The following is a 16,409-nucleotide window of genomic DNA, read 5'->3' as shown; positions in this document are numbered from 1 at the left end:
AAGCAGGCGCTGAGGTAACCACAACAACCCTTTGGGTGGCAACCACCAGGCACAACCACACTGAGGACCTCAGTGGAGGGTTTCGTAGTTACTTATCAAGACGTATCCAGAGGGAGGGAAGGAGGGTTGGGAAATGACTGCACCTGAAAAGCACTGTGAACAAATTGACGTCATTAAAAGAGCCGTTAAATTACTGAGGCTCTGCAAATACCCTAAGACTGCCCAACATAATTATAATAATTAGAGATAGGGACTGCTGACCAGCACTGTCTTATGTTTAATTAGCATGCTGTTCAAAAGTCAAGAAGCTGAACCTTTGCCTCGAGCAACCAAGTAAAACCTATTTCTTCTAAATGTATTTTATTAAATATCAGTTGCGTCTAAATGTAACATTCTTGACATTTGGATGCTAAGCTCTACACTAATTTTGTTTCCTTGTTTTAATACAGATTTTTTTTTCAGCAACTTAACCCTGATGTAGCATGTTTAAAAGAAAAACAAACATGTAAACATGTTCACAGAGTTTTGCACAGAGCCCACTTTCAAACTTCAAAATTAATGATTAGCAGAAAATAAAACTGAATAATACGCAGATTTTGCTCTAACTGTACAGGTCATCATCCTCATCATCATATAAGTTAGAATTATCAGCACCAGAGCCGCCCTGTCCTCCTTCAGTTCCACTGCCTCCACTCTGGCTTGGGAACCTAACAAAATGCATATTTTTCATACCATTAGGCCGTCTGCACAATACCATCATTTTACTACAGTTGCATACTATGACCAGAGTCCTTCAGCATTTTTCTTCTTGTGCAAATTAGGGCTTTTGTTTTTTAGACCTCACTGGGATCACCACATTTAAATATGAAAGCAAAAATGATTCTGATTGTACTGATCCTAAAAGAATCAACTTACCTGAAGTTTCCACCAAATCCTCGGCTCTGCTGAAGGGTCTGTGCAAACATCTCATATTTGCGGATGTCATTATCACTAACAGACCTGCGAGCAAATTTCATGGCTTCTTCAAAATGATCTCGTCTAATCTCTGGAACAGGATCTTCATCTTCCACTTCCTATATAGTTACAGTTCCTTTTGTTAGTGACATAAATAACACACATCGAACACAGGTAATAATAATAATAAATGGAAGGTTTTGAAGCTAACGCGAGGAAAGGGAAGCGTGAAGGGAAGAGTGATGTGCGAGATGAAGAAGGCAAAGTTCTAGGGTTACCTTGACAATGAAGGACTTAAAGTGTTGCTTTTAACCTTAATATGACTCTGTATGATTAAATAGACCTTTCCCGCATTCCTGTAAACAAAGGCACCAACTCGAAGCTCGAGTGGACAAAATACAGTGATTTGTATGAAATTGTACACCTGAGTCTTGTCCTCATTTCTTTACGTTTGCTCACTGAAGCGTAATGCAGGAAAGGTCTATTCAACAGTCCCTACTTTACAATATCATACTATATCATTTTGATAGCCATAAGCATGCATGATTCATGAACCAAGAACTTTCAAATCTGAGCCCAACATGATTATTTTCAGGTAAAAAATGCAATGCAAAGCAAATTTAGTCATAAAAATGTCAAGACCATGTTATGTAAACATGTGTGTCTTCCAGATGACAGGAAAAATAAATGTTTAGTAAAAGCTCTTACCATATCCAAATCTGGATTATCCTCTTTTTCTCTCTCTTTGCGAATTTCTGTCTCAATTGCTTCTCTGATAGCCAGTTTACATGCCTACAAGTCAGATCACATAAAAGGTTTCTGATACTGCGATACAAAGTTAGAGATATACTGGAAAAAGGGGAAATATTCATGGAAAAAGGGCTAAGATGTGACCATAAATCATGACACCAAGCTGAGGGTTCTCATAAAGTTTTAAAGTAGGAAGTTAGGATGTAGACTTAGGTAGCTTGGCAATGAATTCAGGCTTTCACTCTCTCACATTAGCCTTTTTCCCAAAAAGTACACAGCACAAAATTTGAAGTAGCAGTTTTATGGCACTTTATGAGAACCCTGCAGGCCCCTGTCATTCTTAATGTGTTTGTGACCTAACTGTTCCCACAGATCACTAGGCATGATAATACCTCTAAGAAAGAATCATTGGCACTCGTAACAGTACTCACCAACACTATCTAAAACATACTTCGAGAAATTAATATTACAGCATTTATATTAAATATGAAACACAATCTGTTGAAGAGGGGTTCAGTGATAGAAAGAGGGAGGTAATTGATTAAGAGGAAAAGCCCAAAAGTTGTACAATAAAAACTGACAAATTACCCGTTGGCAGATTTCTGTTAAATCAGCACCACTGAAGCCTTGAGTAACCTTGGCCATGTAGCCCAATTCTACATCCTGTTGAATAAAACTTGAGTTAAACTTTGCAAAAATAATTTTCAATTTTAACATTAACAACATAATTAGAGTCCCAACTTAACAAGCAGCCAGTCAACAGAGTCCCAGCAGAAAAAATTGTCACAAGATTACTATAACCAGAACTTATATTCCCCAAATGTAGTTTATTAAAGCTTTTTTTCTAAAATAACAGCACGCACAAAGTGTGTGCTAGCTACGATAGCTATGCAAGATTGCTAACACATACAAAACCCATTCCAGCCAAACAAGGAAAACCCCAAGATCAAACAATATGAAGCCCCATTCCCCACCTCCAGAAAAGATCTCACTGCATTGTGGGGTTTATGTATTTGGCCACTTTTCACTTACTAATGCAGTAACTCCCACCTCGTAGAACAATAACAGAAAATATTGAAAAGAGAATTATTTGTAGAACAAACCTTTGCAATTGGTGATTTCCTTAAGCAAGCCTTGAGAATGGACACACGTGACTGGAATAGATGAGAAGAAAGGTCATTAGTGAAATGAGATAAATTACTTGGTCACCACTGAATTACATGCACCTTTTTCTGTGCCTGAAAACAAAAAAACAAACACATCACAGGGTCTGAAATTGCGCCTTCCTGGTCGCCAATGCGACTAAAAATTTAGTCCTGGCGACCAGAATTTCATAGCTGGTCGCCAGCTAGCGACTTGTAAAGCTGGTTGTTATTGTGGACTTTAACGTTCGGAGAAACTGATTAAGAATTGAACCCTTGAAGCTATTTGCCAACAGGTGTCTTCCTTTTTGTCCTGCTGATATTCTTTAATTGAAAGTGAAACGAATCTTCTTGTAATAATACCTCCACAACAGCTACAATCAATACGAGTTGAACGTTTCCAAGCCGCCATGTTGTTTTCAGCTGAAATACAGTAAGTACGTTATGTACTTTGTGGACTGGTACGAGTAATGTGGCACAGTTGTGGCCTGGTACGAGCAACAAGGCGGCTTGACTCAAGTTTGACTTGTGTTTATGTTTCGTGTTTCGTGGTAGTTATCGGAAGAAATAGAGTTTTGATATGATCAGTGCAGTCATGGGCAGACAGCTTTCTGTTCCTATGTTCTAGGTTAAATAGCTTTATATCTCCAAAAAGTAATTTGTGGAAAAAATAAGACTTCACTCGTACACGTATGGTTGCTTTCTGGTATCGAGAGCGAAAGTAGTGCAATTTTTGAGCATAAAAACGCCCATACCATGTATTTTTTATTCGTGTTTAATTTGAAAAAAAGGGAGGGGAATTTTTTGGCAACCACAATTTGCACTCTGGCGACCAAAAATTTATACTTGATCGCCAGTTGGCGCCCCTATTAAAAAGTTAATTTTGGACCCTGCATCATCCACAAACCCCTCCACTGCTCTAGATGTACATGTCATGATGTTATGTGTTGTGGTTACTCTCATCATACATTAACTTATATTATCATAAGTACACAAAAGATTTAATGAAAACTGTACTAACAATAAAGCAGAATCACAACACATCTTTCCTAACCTTGTCACTGACAATCTTACACTAGTATATGGGTTTAATTTTGTCTGTAACAGGCTCGTGCACATAGAAATGACTTTTCATAAGTGGAATCATTCAAGAGGTACGTTTGCTGTAGTCACCTAAAGATTATACCACACATACATTGTGTATAAGGCCCAGTTCAGATGCCGAACTTTTCATAAGCCGCACCTAATACACTGAATTAAGTATATGAAAAGTTCGGCATCCCAATCAGTTAGGAAAGCCTGTTTCAATTTGGAACGGCTCAGCTGTTCTTTTCTCCTAGCCTGACCAGGAATTTTGCCTTTAGAGCGACTTTGGAATGGCTTTGATTCAGACGCCGAACTTTTCATGTACCGAAGCTAATGCATAAATTGTTATAACATACTTTGTAAGCAGTTTGACCGAAATGAGCATTTTGCGCCTTTTGATCTTCGTTCAGCAGCAATTAAGATCGGCATGTGAATCAATTCAGCCGGTCTAAATAATTTGGATCAGCCTCAAGTCGAATTAGGCTCAACTCATGAAAAGTTCGGTGTCTGAACCGAGCCTAACTGACATAATTAATTTATTATAATACGCATCAAATTGACTCACTGGTTCATCAGGAAGAGGAATGTAAATCAGTTGATCCAAACGTCCAGGTCGCATGATGGCTGGATCAATAATGTCTGGCCTGCATAAAAACAACATATACAGTTAAAAAGAGTCACATGTCGAAATGATCTCTGCCGTAAAATGCTAAAACAAAGCTTGAGGAGGGGAAGTCCTTTCGTGTCCATTTACTCCCCAGCATCTATGGTGATCTCCCCACCCTATGAGGGTTGTCCAATACTCACCACTTTTTCCAGGCATGAAAGTTGTGACATGTGTGTTTCAACAAGCAGGAGTGGTAAAGTGGTGAGATTAGCCTATGAGTTGTACTAGTGGTGAATGGGTGATATTTCAGTAAGGTAATATGAGGTATCACATAGTTAACCTGCCTCTCATTTAGAGGTGCAATTATTGATGAACTTGCATCTCATTAGAGACACCATGAATTTGTGAGAGGGCCCTATTAAGAAGTATGACTTGCACAAGTCATGCAACTGGTGAAGTCACATTTCATTAGTGACACTTAGAATCTGGGAGGAAAGTTCTGGAGAGGGGGCCCTGTCACGTGGTGCAACTCATATGAGTTGTGGAATTGATGAAATAGCACCTCATTAGCGACACTTAGAATTTGCGAGAAAAGTTCTTGAGAGGGGGCCCTGTCAATCAGTACGACTCCTGGTAAAATCACATGTTATTAGCAACACTTAGAATTTGTTAGCAAAGTTGTGGTGGGGCCCTGTCAAGTGGTACAACTCAAGTGGTATGACTCGTACAATTCATGCAATTAGTGAGGTCACATCCCACCTGTACAATGCCTATAGAATGAGGTCAACAAGAAATATTCATGGTGTACGAGTTCTTGCTCACACACTAACTAGACTTTTTGTGATTCAGCCTTTTGTAGTTTCATGCATAGAATATTTGTCATTTAGGATGCTTTTAGAATGGTCGTACAAGTCGCACCACTTGACAGCACTCACTCTCTACACTTGTCTAATGATATGCAGCCAAGTAATGTACCTTCCCTTTGTTTCACTCAAACGTATCACATTCACTACTTGAGTCAATCACACAACTTAATGACTTGTGCCACTTGAGTAGACAGGATTTGCGATAAGGGTTTCACTGGAGGCAAGAAATGATAAACAAACCTATTTGTAGCTCCAATGATAAAAACATTTTTCTTGACGTTCATGCCGTCCATTTCAGTGAGCACCTGGTTGATAACACGATCGGCAGCTCCACCTAAATATACGAAACAAATTTAACAATGTTATTTATTTGGAACATTTTAGAAAATTGACTTTTACATTTTAGAACAAATTGTGACAAAGAACTAACCTCCATCTCCCACATTTCCTCCTCTGGCCTTGGCAATGGAGTCTAACTCATCAAAGAACAACACACAAGGAGCAGCACTTCGAGCCTGACAGAATTACAAACACAGAGAATTTACTAAATTGCATTTACAATGAATTTGTAATATTTTCAAAGTATTAATAACAGTAATATTAGTGTTTTAATTGAGTGTTCAAAGGAAAAGTGAACCATAAACAACTAATAATCAGGGTGCAAAGAAAATTATTTTTACAGCTTGCCATTCGGGCAAGCTGAAGCCAGCATTTACTACCTCAGACGTCATTTCAACTTGCCCCAAAAGCTTTTTGACAAGCAGAATTGATTTCACAGTTCTTCTGTTACTCAAATTGCTCAAAAAACATCACTTGCCCGTCGGGCAAGTTAAAACAGAATTCATTAGCCCGATAACAAAATCCACTAGCCCCAGGCTACTGGACATTACTTTCTTTGCACACTGAATAATAAAAAAATATTTACATTCATGTTTGCAAATCAGTCATTGGGAAGTAAAAGCAATATTTATCTTTCCACAAAAAAACAGACTTGCAACTTGATTTTCCAAAGCTGTGAACCTGCACTCAACATATTTATAACTGGCAGGGGATTGTGCTTTGGGAAAGTAAGTTAATTATATTGGAGAGTGGAACCCCACCTTAGGACACCCTGTGTTAGTATATATGACTATTTTGTCATTACAATCAAAATTAATTCTTCTCACCTAAACCAGGGTGCAAACAAAGTCAGTTTTACAGCCTGCCATTCGGGCAAGCTGTAGTTAGCATCTACTACAACTACTACATTTCAACTAGCCCCAGAATCCTTTCTGATTAGCAGGATTGACTACAATCATTCTGTAATTTGAGCTGAGTGTAAAAATCACTAAGTCATTTCATTATTTTGAAGACCTCGTTGATGCCACCAGGACTTTATGGTCAAATGGTGGTCGCATTAATGGGGTTTCATTGTAATATATAACAAGCATGCTGGTAGTGAAAGTTACTAGACAACTTTAGATTCTAAGACATTTACACTGAAATAATGATGATTTTTCTTGAACTCATTTTGGGTGCACTTGGAGTTGAAGGATAAATAAATTACAGTGTCTGTAAAGGAGATGTATTTTGCAGCATGAACAAAGCCACTTTTTGTGGGACTAATGCTCTCCTGCCATCTTTGACGTTGGGCATAACAGAGAGCTGAGGTGGGTTAAAAACTGATTTCAAGAGAGAGATTGTTGGGTTTAAAATAGAGGAGGGGGAGGGGAGAAAAAATACTCTCCTCCCTGCCCCTCCACCCCAAGTTTTTTTTGGCTCTTACGATGGTGATTAGGATCAATGTATCTCTGAGCATTTAAAAAAAGTGCCAGCTCTGCAGGCTAGTCATTACAGATAAAACCTCACCTTGTCAAACACATCACGAACATTCGCCTCTGACTCTCCAAACCACATAGTCAGCAGTTCCGGTCCTTTAATAGAAATGAAGTTGGCCTGACACTCATTTGCAATGGCTTTGGCCAAGAGTGTTTTACCACAGCCTGGAGGTCCATAAAACAGCACACCCTTGGATGGCATCATTCCAAACTTGAGGAACTTGTCTGGGTGTTCTACAGGGTACTGCACCAGTTCTTGCAGTTCACGCTTGACATTTTCCAAGCCACCAATGTCGTCCCACGTTGTGGTTGGTACCTCTACCACGGTTTCACGCAGAGCGGACGGGTTGGACACACCCATGGCATACTGTCAGGACACAATGTATAGGATGTTTAGTACCTAGCTAAACTAAAAACATTGTGAGAAATTGCTTCCAATGCAACCAGTCTTTCACCCTGCATACAGAGCCTCCTATTGTCTTCTTGAGTGAGGTGGAGAAAAGGAGTTTCTGCCTGAATTGCCTCAGGTCTTTAAGGTTGCTGCAGTTGGCAGCCAAAACTTCTGGACTGGTCAATCTTGTTTTCAAACTTTTTTAGTCCCCAGGGTGGGTACTCCAGATTTCAAGTGACAGGGATGATTGAATAGGGGCAAAAACCAAAACCCCCAAAAAATCCCTAGGCCAAAATTAAACCCTCAAAAAATCCCATGCCGAATTTCCGACCCACAAAAATTTCCAGAGGAACTACGCGGCTGGGATACGCAGGAACTATCACGAGTCTTGATGTAAACAGCTCTAGCCTGTAGTTTGAGGAGGCCTAACCTCTCATAAGCTCCTATAGTTTTTATTAGGTGTCCTTGTCACTTCTTTTTTCCACTTTTCCTATCTTATTTGTAATTAATATTCTCTTATTGTGTGGCAAATAAAATAAATAAATAACTCCATGATCTTTTGTCAAATTTCCTAAACCAAATCTTTAAGTAATCATATGGAACTCAGTTCAGAGAATTTGAATCTAGATATTTGGGCTAAAAGGGTTGAGATGCACCTGACCATGTTTCTTAATAATTGTTTGATTCCTTGTCTGCAAATCAAGAGTCAATGGAAAGAAAATGCACTGTTGTTTCCATTATGGGACAGATTTACAAGTTGGTTTTCCAAAACGGTGAACCTGCTCAAACATAATTAAAATTGGCAGGAGACTGTGCTTTGGGAAAGGTATTTTGCAATTAAAAAACAAGCAAGACATTGTGAATGCTACATGTGTGTAACAGAATTCTAAATGTACTTACCCTAAAGTCATCCATAGACACAGCTAATGAGTCCAAGACCTCTGCATCGATTTGCTCATCTTCCAAGTCAATTAAATCCATTTTTTCCCGAATCTGGAGAAAAACAATAATTTCATTAGAGATGTAATACTACGAGGGTGCACAAACAAATCAAAAATTGCCTCAGTTTCTGCAGCATGATTGAACAATTTGAAATGCTTGAGTTTGCCTGATTGTCATGGAGAAGCCGAAAAGGGCCATCCAAACTGCTCCACATACACAAGCTTCACCGTCAAAAATAACTTGCAACACCGTTGTCTAATTATATTGTAAGGAGTTGAAAAGCACCGAATCTACATGTATGAAATCAAGGCTGGAGCCCAAACCTGGCTTGTTAGTACATGTAGTTTCCAATGTTAAGCAATGAGTCACTATAGAATAAATTATTATTTTTCATATACTAATTTCACATAATTTTAACATTAATAAAGCCACAGATTTCAATGGGGTAGAAACTATACCTGTTGAAGAGCAGCTTCTGAACAGAGGGAGGCAACATCAGAACCAACATAACCGTGGGTTTCAGCTGCAATCTATGAAAAAAAAATTACAACAAGCAAATTCATCAGAGCACCACCACAACAAAATACTGTTATTTCATGTTTACCCACACAACTCTGGGGAAAATTGACTCCTGTGCTTCAAGTCTATGATACACCTCAATGAAATCACCAAACAATGAACAATTTGCAATTTGCCATCAGAATCATATGTTCACTCATTATACGGGCATAACACCAAGTACAATAATTTTACAAGACCTCTAGGGAATAAAGAGAAATGACAGTGCATTTCATTCGCACAATTAAGTAAAAAAAATAGTTTTATGATGATGATGATGATGATTATTATTATTGACAGCCCCATGGCATAGTCTTTGAAGCAGAAATTAACTGGTAACTTGTTTTGGACTAATAAGATATTAATTTTTAATATATTATGGTACATACCTGTTCAAGTTCAACATCATCAGCTAATTTCATGTTCTTTGTGTGGATTCGCAAGATTTCCAGACGACCAGTTGCATCAGGTATACCAATATCTACCTCCCTGTCAAACCGACCTGAAGTAGAAATACAGCTTACATTACAACAACAACAACAACAATCTTTATTGTGCTCTTGATACAAAAGGAGTAAAATAATATAAAGGAAATAATTGCGAAAAAAAAAAGAGAGAGAGCACAGCCACTCAGAAGTAGAAAAAGCTAATAGTGCTGAGCAGACCAGTCCAGGAGCAATATCAATAATTGTCATTTGAGGAGTAGCCTGAGGAAACAGTCGACATAGGGTCAGGATTTTGAAAAAGAGGAGGCACACCACCTCTAAGAATTACCCGGAGAAGTCATCATCACAGTCACAGACTCATTTATTGTGATGAAAGATGACTTACCAAATCTACGGAGAGCTGGATCTACACTGTTGGGTCTGTTGGTGGCTGCCATTACGATAACATGAGATCTCTGCTTTAGGCCATCCATCAACGTCAAGAGTTGGGAGACAATTCTCCTTTCCACCTCACCGTGTGTCTGTCACAGGAATACAGTGGGATTGTACAGGGATTATTTAACTGAACACATGCAGTAAACATACATGTAAGTAACAATATTGAGTACGGATATCTATTAAAAAGTTTTTAAAAAGTTTTTAAAAAGTTTTTTTAGAGTACACTTTTTTTATTTGATTTGTATTACAATGTCCATGGACTGTGGTTATTACAGTCCATAGTTTAATGGGAAGTTGATGTACATTAGTATTATTCACCTTATCTCTCTTTGGAGCGATTGCATCAATCTCATCAATGAAAATAATGGCAGGTGAATTTTTCTCTGCCTCTTCAAAAGCTGTTAAGATTAAAAAGAGAAAGAATTAGACTCGTTAAGAATCATTTAAAACAATTTATTCATTAAAAGGCAAGCCCATGAAATTAGACATACGACACAAGTTTTTTGTGTACAGTACCTTTCCTAAGATTACTTTCTGATTCACCAGCAAGTTTACTCATGATTTCTGGACCTAAAGAAAAAATTAAAAATACAACAAGTAAGTTTAAGAAGTTGTCTTCAACACTAGAGTGCCTTGTTTAATTCAGTCCTCCTGACAAGTTCAATGAACACACAATCAACATTGGGCAAATCAAAATAATATTGACAACTTGCCAAATAAAATGAAAACTACAAACTTGAGCTTAACACTAGACAAGCGCAGTTCCCAAGAAAAGTAAAAGGAAGCCATTTGCTGACAACTCACGTACCAAAGGCGCAAACTTCTAGGAAAGTCAATAAACTTTTATTTTTATCCTATAAAGCACCATTTCTTTTATTGTCAAAATCTGACAAGTTGTCCTAAAATATTGAAAACTAGTCTGGTTATAATATTCCAGGAAACAAAAACCTCACCATTAATTAAAAAGAAAAATGCTCCTGTCTCATTGGCAACAGCCCTGCAACAAATTAATGTACATAAGCTTAGTTGTCAAATCAATGAACAAACGTTTATCATTGAACAAGGTTACTGCGAGAGCACTTCCTTCTTACAACAACGACAAATGTTTTGCAGCTGCACAATTTGTAAGAGTACCCAAATAACACAAAGTTTCTAAAATGTTGAGATACATATATTATAAATCCAATGGTATTATTTACTTTTCACTCATGTTACGTGCATTGACTACTGGCAGTAAAAATGGAGACCTACCTCGCCATGAGTGTTTTTCCAGTTCCAGGGGGGCCATACAGAAGAATACCACGAGGAGGCTATAACGGTCAAAGACAAAATCAAAGGTCAAGCATTCTTGAAATACTTGTGTAATTGCCTACTAAGTGCTAATATAGACTGGAAATAATTCTTTGTTTTAAAAAGCCTACAATTGCACACAAACCTGGCTATCATGTATTTGTTTTAGTTCTGCAATAATATTATTTTGGGATCAAACAACTTTACATAAGTTGCAAATGCAAAGAATGGACAATTAGGGAGACCTCATCTTGTCGTTTAAAATTTAAACTGAAATGTACTTGCTTTTTTCATTTACTTCTGATCACCCTACCTTCACTCCAATAGCCCTGAACAACTGGGGATGTCTGAGTGGTAGTTCCACCATCTGAAGGAGACCAAATAAAAACACAGTTTGAATAACATAGCACCCACTGATTTCACAAAGAGGCTATGGTTAAGAGTCACAGGGATGTCACTGAGATTTTAACTTTTAACTCTCACATCTAAATGAGAGAACAGTAGGACAGGTGACTGTCTGCACTTGCCTCCTTAATTTGAGCCAACTGTTTTCTGCATCCTCCAATGTCATCATAACCAACTTCATTCAATGACTCCTCTTCTTCCTAAAGCCCAGCAATATAATTTATAATTTGTTAACACATCTAAACAAAACAAGCCCTAAACTTGAATTACCAATAATTGGTAATTCAAGTTTAGGGCTTGTTATTGTGGCAGGCAACTTACTTTTGCCTTAGGGGAAAAAGAAAAGGTTAAGCTGTGAACAAACTTATATGGAATGTGCCCTGGATTTCAAAGGTCAGGGATGTCACTAAGATTTCAAGTTGCCCGGTAAATACAACAAGTAGGCACAAAATAAAACCGCTAGGGATTACAATTCTTTTAGTGCTATGTTTCCTCTATTTTCCTATGGAAGTCGCGGGGGCCACATTAATAGTAGCCTGGGGAAATCCACGGCCCCTACCTCTTAATGACAGCCCCAGAACTTTTTAAACATAACATACATTGTATTATGTGATCTGAATTGTGTAGAAGCAGTAAAACATGATTAATAAGGTGGATGGGTGTTGTTACGGGGAAGAAGTCAGAGGACCAATTTTTGTTGATAAACTTCGCTGTGTATAAAAAAAAATGCAAAGGGAAAGTAATGAGAACTGTGTGTGATAACATGTCAAACACAGGAATTTGATCATGCAACATTACTGCAGAACAATTTGTGACAAGAGACATGGTGTCATTTAGTTTTGAAGCAGATATAGAATCAGAATGTTTGCCTATGACATTTTAATGCCTGTGTATGATCTCTACTTTAGTTAACTGGTATAATAACCCATAACATCAAGGGAGTTCACCTGCAGCAGGCATTACAGCTTGAACTGATGGCACTGGCTCAAAGAGCCTCCTTAGAAGTTGTTCTAGCTCTTAGGTAGGTGTGGCGAAGCCCTAAAGCATTTTTGTGGGAGGCTATGTGGCTCAAATTACTGTTACTTATTATTTTGCCATTCAGAAGAAAGCTGCGACTGACCTCTCTTTTGACTGGTTCTCCCTCACAGTGAATCACAGTATCAGGTGCAACTATACAGTATGGTGTTGGATCAGTCTCAATAACCTTGAACTCAACAGCTCTCATACCACCACGCACAAGAAACAGATCACCTGAAACAATCATTGTACAATAATCAATTAACTAATGTCGGTTGATGTAGGTAGTAGGTTTATTGTAAGTGGTTAGCTAGTCAGAGCTGCATTTCTCTTTGCTACATGTAAGTTTGTACATTATTTATTATGCAAAAAAGCAGCTTCTAAAAGCTATTTTTTAAAAGTTAGAATTTGCATATTAATTTTATTGAAGAGAACAGAAAGGGATACATGATAAAATACCCTGAGTGACTTTTCATCTAATCTCAACGTCTGTTTTTTTATATTCCACAGGAAGAAAGGAAGACTCGTAAAAAAATTGACCAAGTCTAATCCTTACCTTTCCTGATTGGTCTGTAGGCCTCCAAGAAATAAGGCTTTAAATAGACATCAAATAAATTGCTGTGGAGATAACATTAAGACATCAGCCATGAAAATCCTATCTTTGATCTTATTATCTCATTCTAAGCATGGTAAAACAAAACAGTGCGCTACAAACCCTGTTAGGCCCTCTATTGTGTCGTCAATAGGTAACACATGAATCCTCTTGCCGTACTTGACTTCAGGACATGCTTGGACACTGTGACAAAAAAAGGAAAATTAGTATTACGGAGAGAAGAAGTGCGATGTCACATTATCATGGTAGCAACATTTCTGGATCACAACAATAGGGTGCGATGGTGACGGCAACGAGGACAGCAAAACAGCAATAGGTTTATATTAGCAAAACAACAACTCTGCACGTGCATCACACTTTTTTGTAGTACATTTCTTAGCCATCGTTGCACTACTGCGACGTGAAACTTTCTAATTTCACTGGCCTGCTTTATGAGGTAGGTGAACACCACACAAAAATATCTTTTTCTTTATCTACACTCAAATACAGTTGTTTCAGATTTAACCCAGACACTTTCGCCACAATGCAAGTCCACTTTTTAAGTGACGTTTTCAGTTTGTTGTCATCCAGAAGTTTTGCTTCCATGGCAATAGACGTAATGACTTCTCCACTCTATTAACTTTCGGATACAGCAAGTACAGTAAATTGGTACAATGGGGAAGGGAATGGGGGTTATTTGCAACTGCCCCTTTTTCAGTTTTCTTCATAAATCAAGTTATTTATCTGTTTGCCCAAAAAGGTGAAAACTTGCATACATGTATAATTTATTCAAAAGTGAGTAAAATAAAATAATATCAAGTTTACTAAGACACCATCTTCCATAAGTAACCAACCACCTTTTTCCTAGTCAAAGCCCCACAGTTGAGACCTCTTGCGAACAATCACCACTCATTATAAACCACTTTTGGAGGTGATGATTTTAACCTTTGAAAATCTAATATCAAAATTGTTAATCTTGTTATTTGTCCCTATATACTTTCAATAGAAGTAGTGGGGAGAATTTGTTGAAGTATCAATTAGGTTTATCTTTCCTGATCATGCCATCAATTCTCCTGACCAGTCTGTTTTATAAAGCATTGATATTATAAGGAGAAATTTTATGCTGATCATTCTTAGAGCTTAGAGGGTTAACCCCTTGAAAGTGATTACTCGACACAGAGTCTGATCTCTCCACTCACTTCATGTATCTACATGTGCTAAGTATTTGTAGTATGTGAAGAACTTTTACTGACAACAAAGAACTACACCGAGACTTAGAAATCCATGCAATAAATTCTCTACTAAAAGTATATACATGTAAATGTACTGTATCTGGACCTCTCCTAATGAGAGATCCCCTGTCATCCAATTTCCAAAGCGATCACCTTCCATAAGCACTTCTGCATCTTAACATTTAGGTGGTCAATTAAATCCGAGGTTTGTCTGTATGAACATGTATATAAGTACCTGACAATGTCACCAAGTCTCACACGAAGGTTTCTCCTCACAACCCGATTCATGCGTATTCTGTCATCAGGTACTGACTCGTCAGACAGCACAATACAGACCTAACAAAAAACCTTGCATTAGTAACATTAACTACATGTACTCTCATATTAAACACATTCACCAAATAGTACATCTCTTGTTAACATCTCATATTCATGCATGGACTTCAGACCTGTACGTGTTCAGTTCTTAGTAGAAGACATCACTTCTCCCAGTTTATGGAAAGTTTCATAAAGATGACCCAAGATAACTTAGTGATCTCTCAAAATGTTATTATTCACCCAGGCTTTAGTAGTGCCATGTTAAGTACTAAATTCAAGATCTGTGTATGAGCAGAAGTTTCAGTAAGTGCGTAGTGGATTGGGATGTTAGGGTGAGATCATCTACTCCATGTTTATACGAAAATCTTAGTTCATTTAAATTAAGTGACCTAATGAGATCTCTAAGAGTTTGAATAAAATACATGATGTCTGTTTAACCTATTGAGTTTCATTGTTTTTTACAATGACAAAGTAATAAATTCACAATAAAAGCAGTGCTTTTCTTGGAAATGACTAGTTTATTTTTAGCCAATCAGCACTTGACACAAGACAAAACCTGTCAAATGAGGAGATCAAGTAACAACAAAGTTGTACAGATTTCTCCTGCATGCTGGGCAATTTAAATGTGCAGAGAGTAAAGATATTTCGTTAAAAAAATAATTGATGGGCTTGAATAAAAATAGCTACAAATTTCTCGTTTAACATTACGTAAGTACAGTAACGTCCAGCATACAGCGGTAGTAGTTTCTAGATATGCTGTATCATAAGTTTACTTACGGTATCTCGTCTCTTTTTCCCTTTAATGAGAACTGTATCACCACGGAAGAGCTGTAATTCTTCCATTTTCGCCTGTGGAAGGAAAGTAAAAAAAGAAAGTGAAAATGCATGTACAGTGAAAGGGAACAAAAGCTCCACAGGCAAAACTTATCACCAATACTATGATTTTCAACAAACCTGAGACATAGCTACCACAGAATTGTCATCGTTTATAGCCTCTTCCACTAACAAACGGTTTGGCTTTGCTTTGTTCTTTAAGATAGCCGTGGCGAGTTCTTCTCTGCAACACAAGTCAACAGGAAGTCAGACTACGTTAACCAGCGTTAACATTCATTTTTCATCACGGACGAAAATGAAAATCGCTTTAGCAAAAAGTCGACAAAAAGGCTCAAACATTTGGCACTCGGATAAACTTCGAAGTCTAAATAGTCAACTGGATAATAATTGATATGTTCACGATGTAATCGAAAAGCTAAGAGCTAAGTGAAAGACCACAACTTTTGAGCGATTCACCACAATGCATGATCGTGTCACCTTGTCCCTTAGAATACATGTTTTCAGCTGTTGTAACTGTGAAATTCAAACAAGAAATCCGGACACGGGACTCAGAAAAGTACAAATGAACTACTTAACAAGATTATGAATGTAGACTTACTGATGCGCCATGGCTTTTTACGGCAAAACTGTAAAGTGCAACCGGTCTAAAAATCTTTTCTGCTGACTGACTGCTGACTAACTTCTCACTGCGCACGTGCACAGAGATGACGTTTCTTGTCCCCAA

General features: G+C 37.8%; 1 protein-coding gene across 1 annotated transcript; it reads right to left on the bottom strand.

Annotated features, from left to right (window-relative positions):
• Positions 1-343: 343 nt before the first annotated feature.
• On the bottom strand, positions 344-16,398 carry LOC140953516 (transitional endoplasmic reticulum ATPase). The gene is made up of 26 exons (XM_073402917.1): positions 16,284-16,398; positions 15,806-15,908; positions 15,629-15,700; positions 14,769-14,869; positions 13,425-13,505; positions 13,266-13,327; positions 12,813-12,943; positions 11,815-11,892; positions 11,601-11,654; positions 11,249-11,307; positions 10,951-10,994; positions 10,514-10,567; positions 10,316-10,395; positions 9,945-10,080; positions 9,503-9,615; positions 9,014-9,085; positions 8,514-8,606; positions 7,254-7,589; positions 5,836-5,920; positions 5,646-5,739; positions 4,498-4,576; positions 2,808-2,858; positions 2,293-2,367; positions 1,663-1,746; positions 916-1,073; positions 344-707 (listed from the first exon to the last, which is right to left on the bottom strand). Exons 1-26 carry the CDS (start codon positions 16,292-16,294, stop codon positions 602-604), a joined length of 2,412 nt encoding a protein of 803 aa, XP_073259018.1. The 5' UTR covers positions 16,295-16,398; the 3' UTR covers positions 344-601.
• Between the last annotated feature and the right edge of the window lie 11 nt (positions 16,399-16,409).

This window comes from Porites lutea, chromosome 12 (assembly GCF_958299795.1).
Source record: "Porites lutea chromosome 12, jaPorLute2.1, whole genome shotgun sequence".
NCBI lineage: Eukaryota > Metazoa > Cnidaria > Anthozoa > Scleractinia > Poritidae > Porites > Porites lutea.
The sequence above is the reverse complement of the archived record's forward strand: the minus strand, read 5'-3'. Positions and strand labels throughout refer to the sequence as shown.

Coding starts and splice junctions, on each gene's coding strand:
- LOC140953516 (XM_073402917.1), bottom strand. Junction 7,590..8,513: donor TGTCTATGGATGACTTTAGG/GTAAGTACATTT, acceptor GTGTCCTGACAG/TATGCCATGGGTGTGTCCAA. Junction 2,859..4,497: donor TTCCTCTTCCTGATGAACCA/GTGAGTCAATTT, acceptor CATCTATTCCAG/TCACGTGTGTCCATTCTCAA.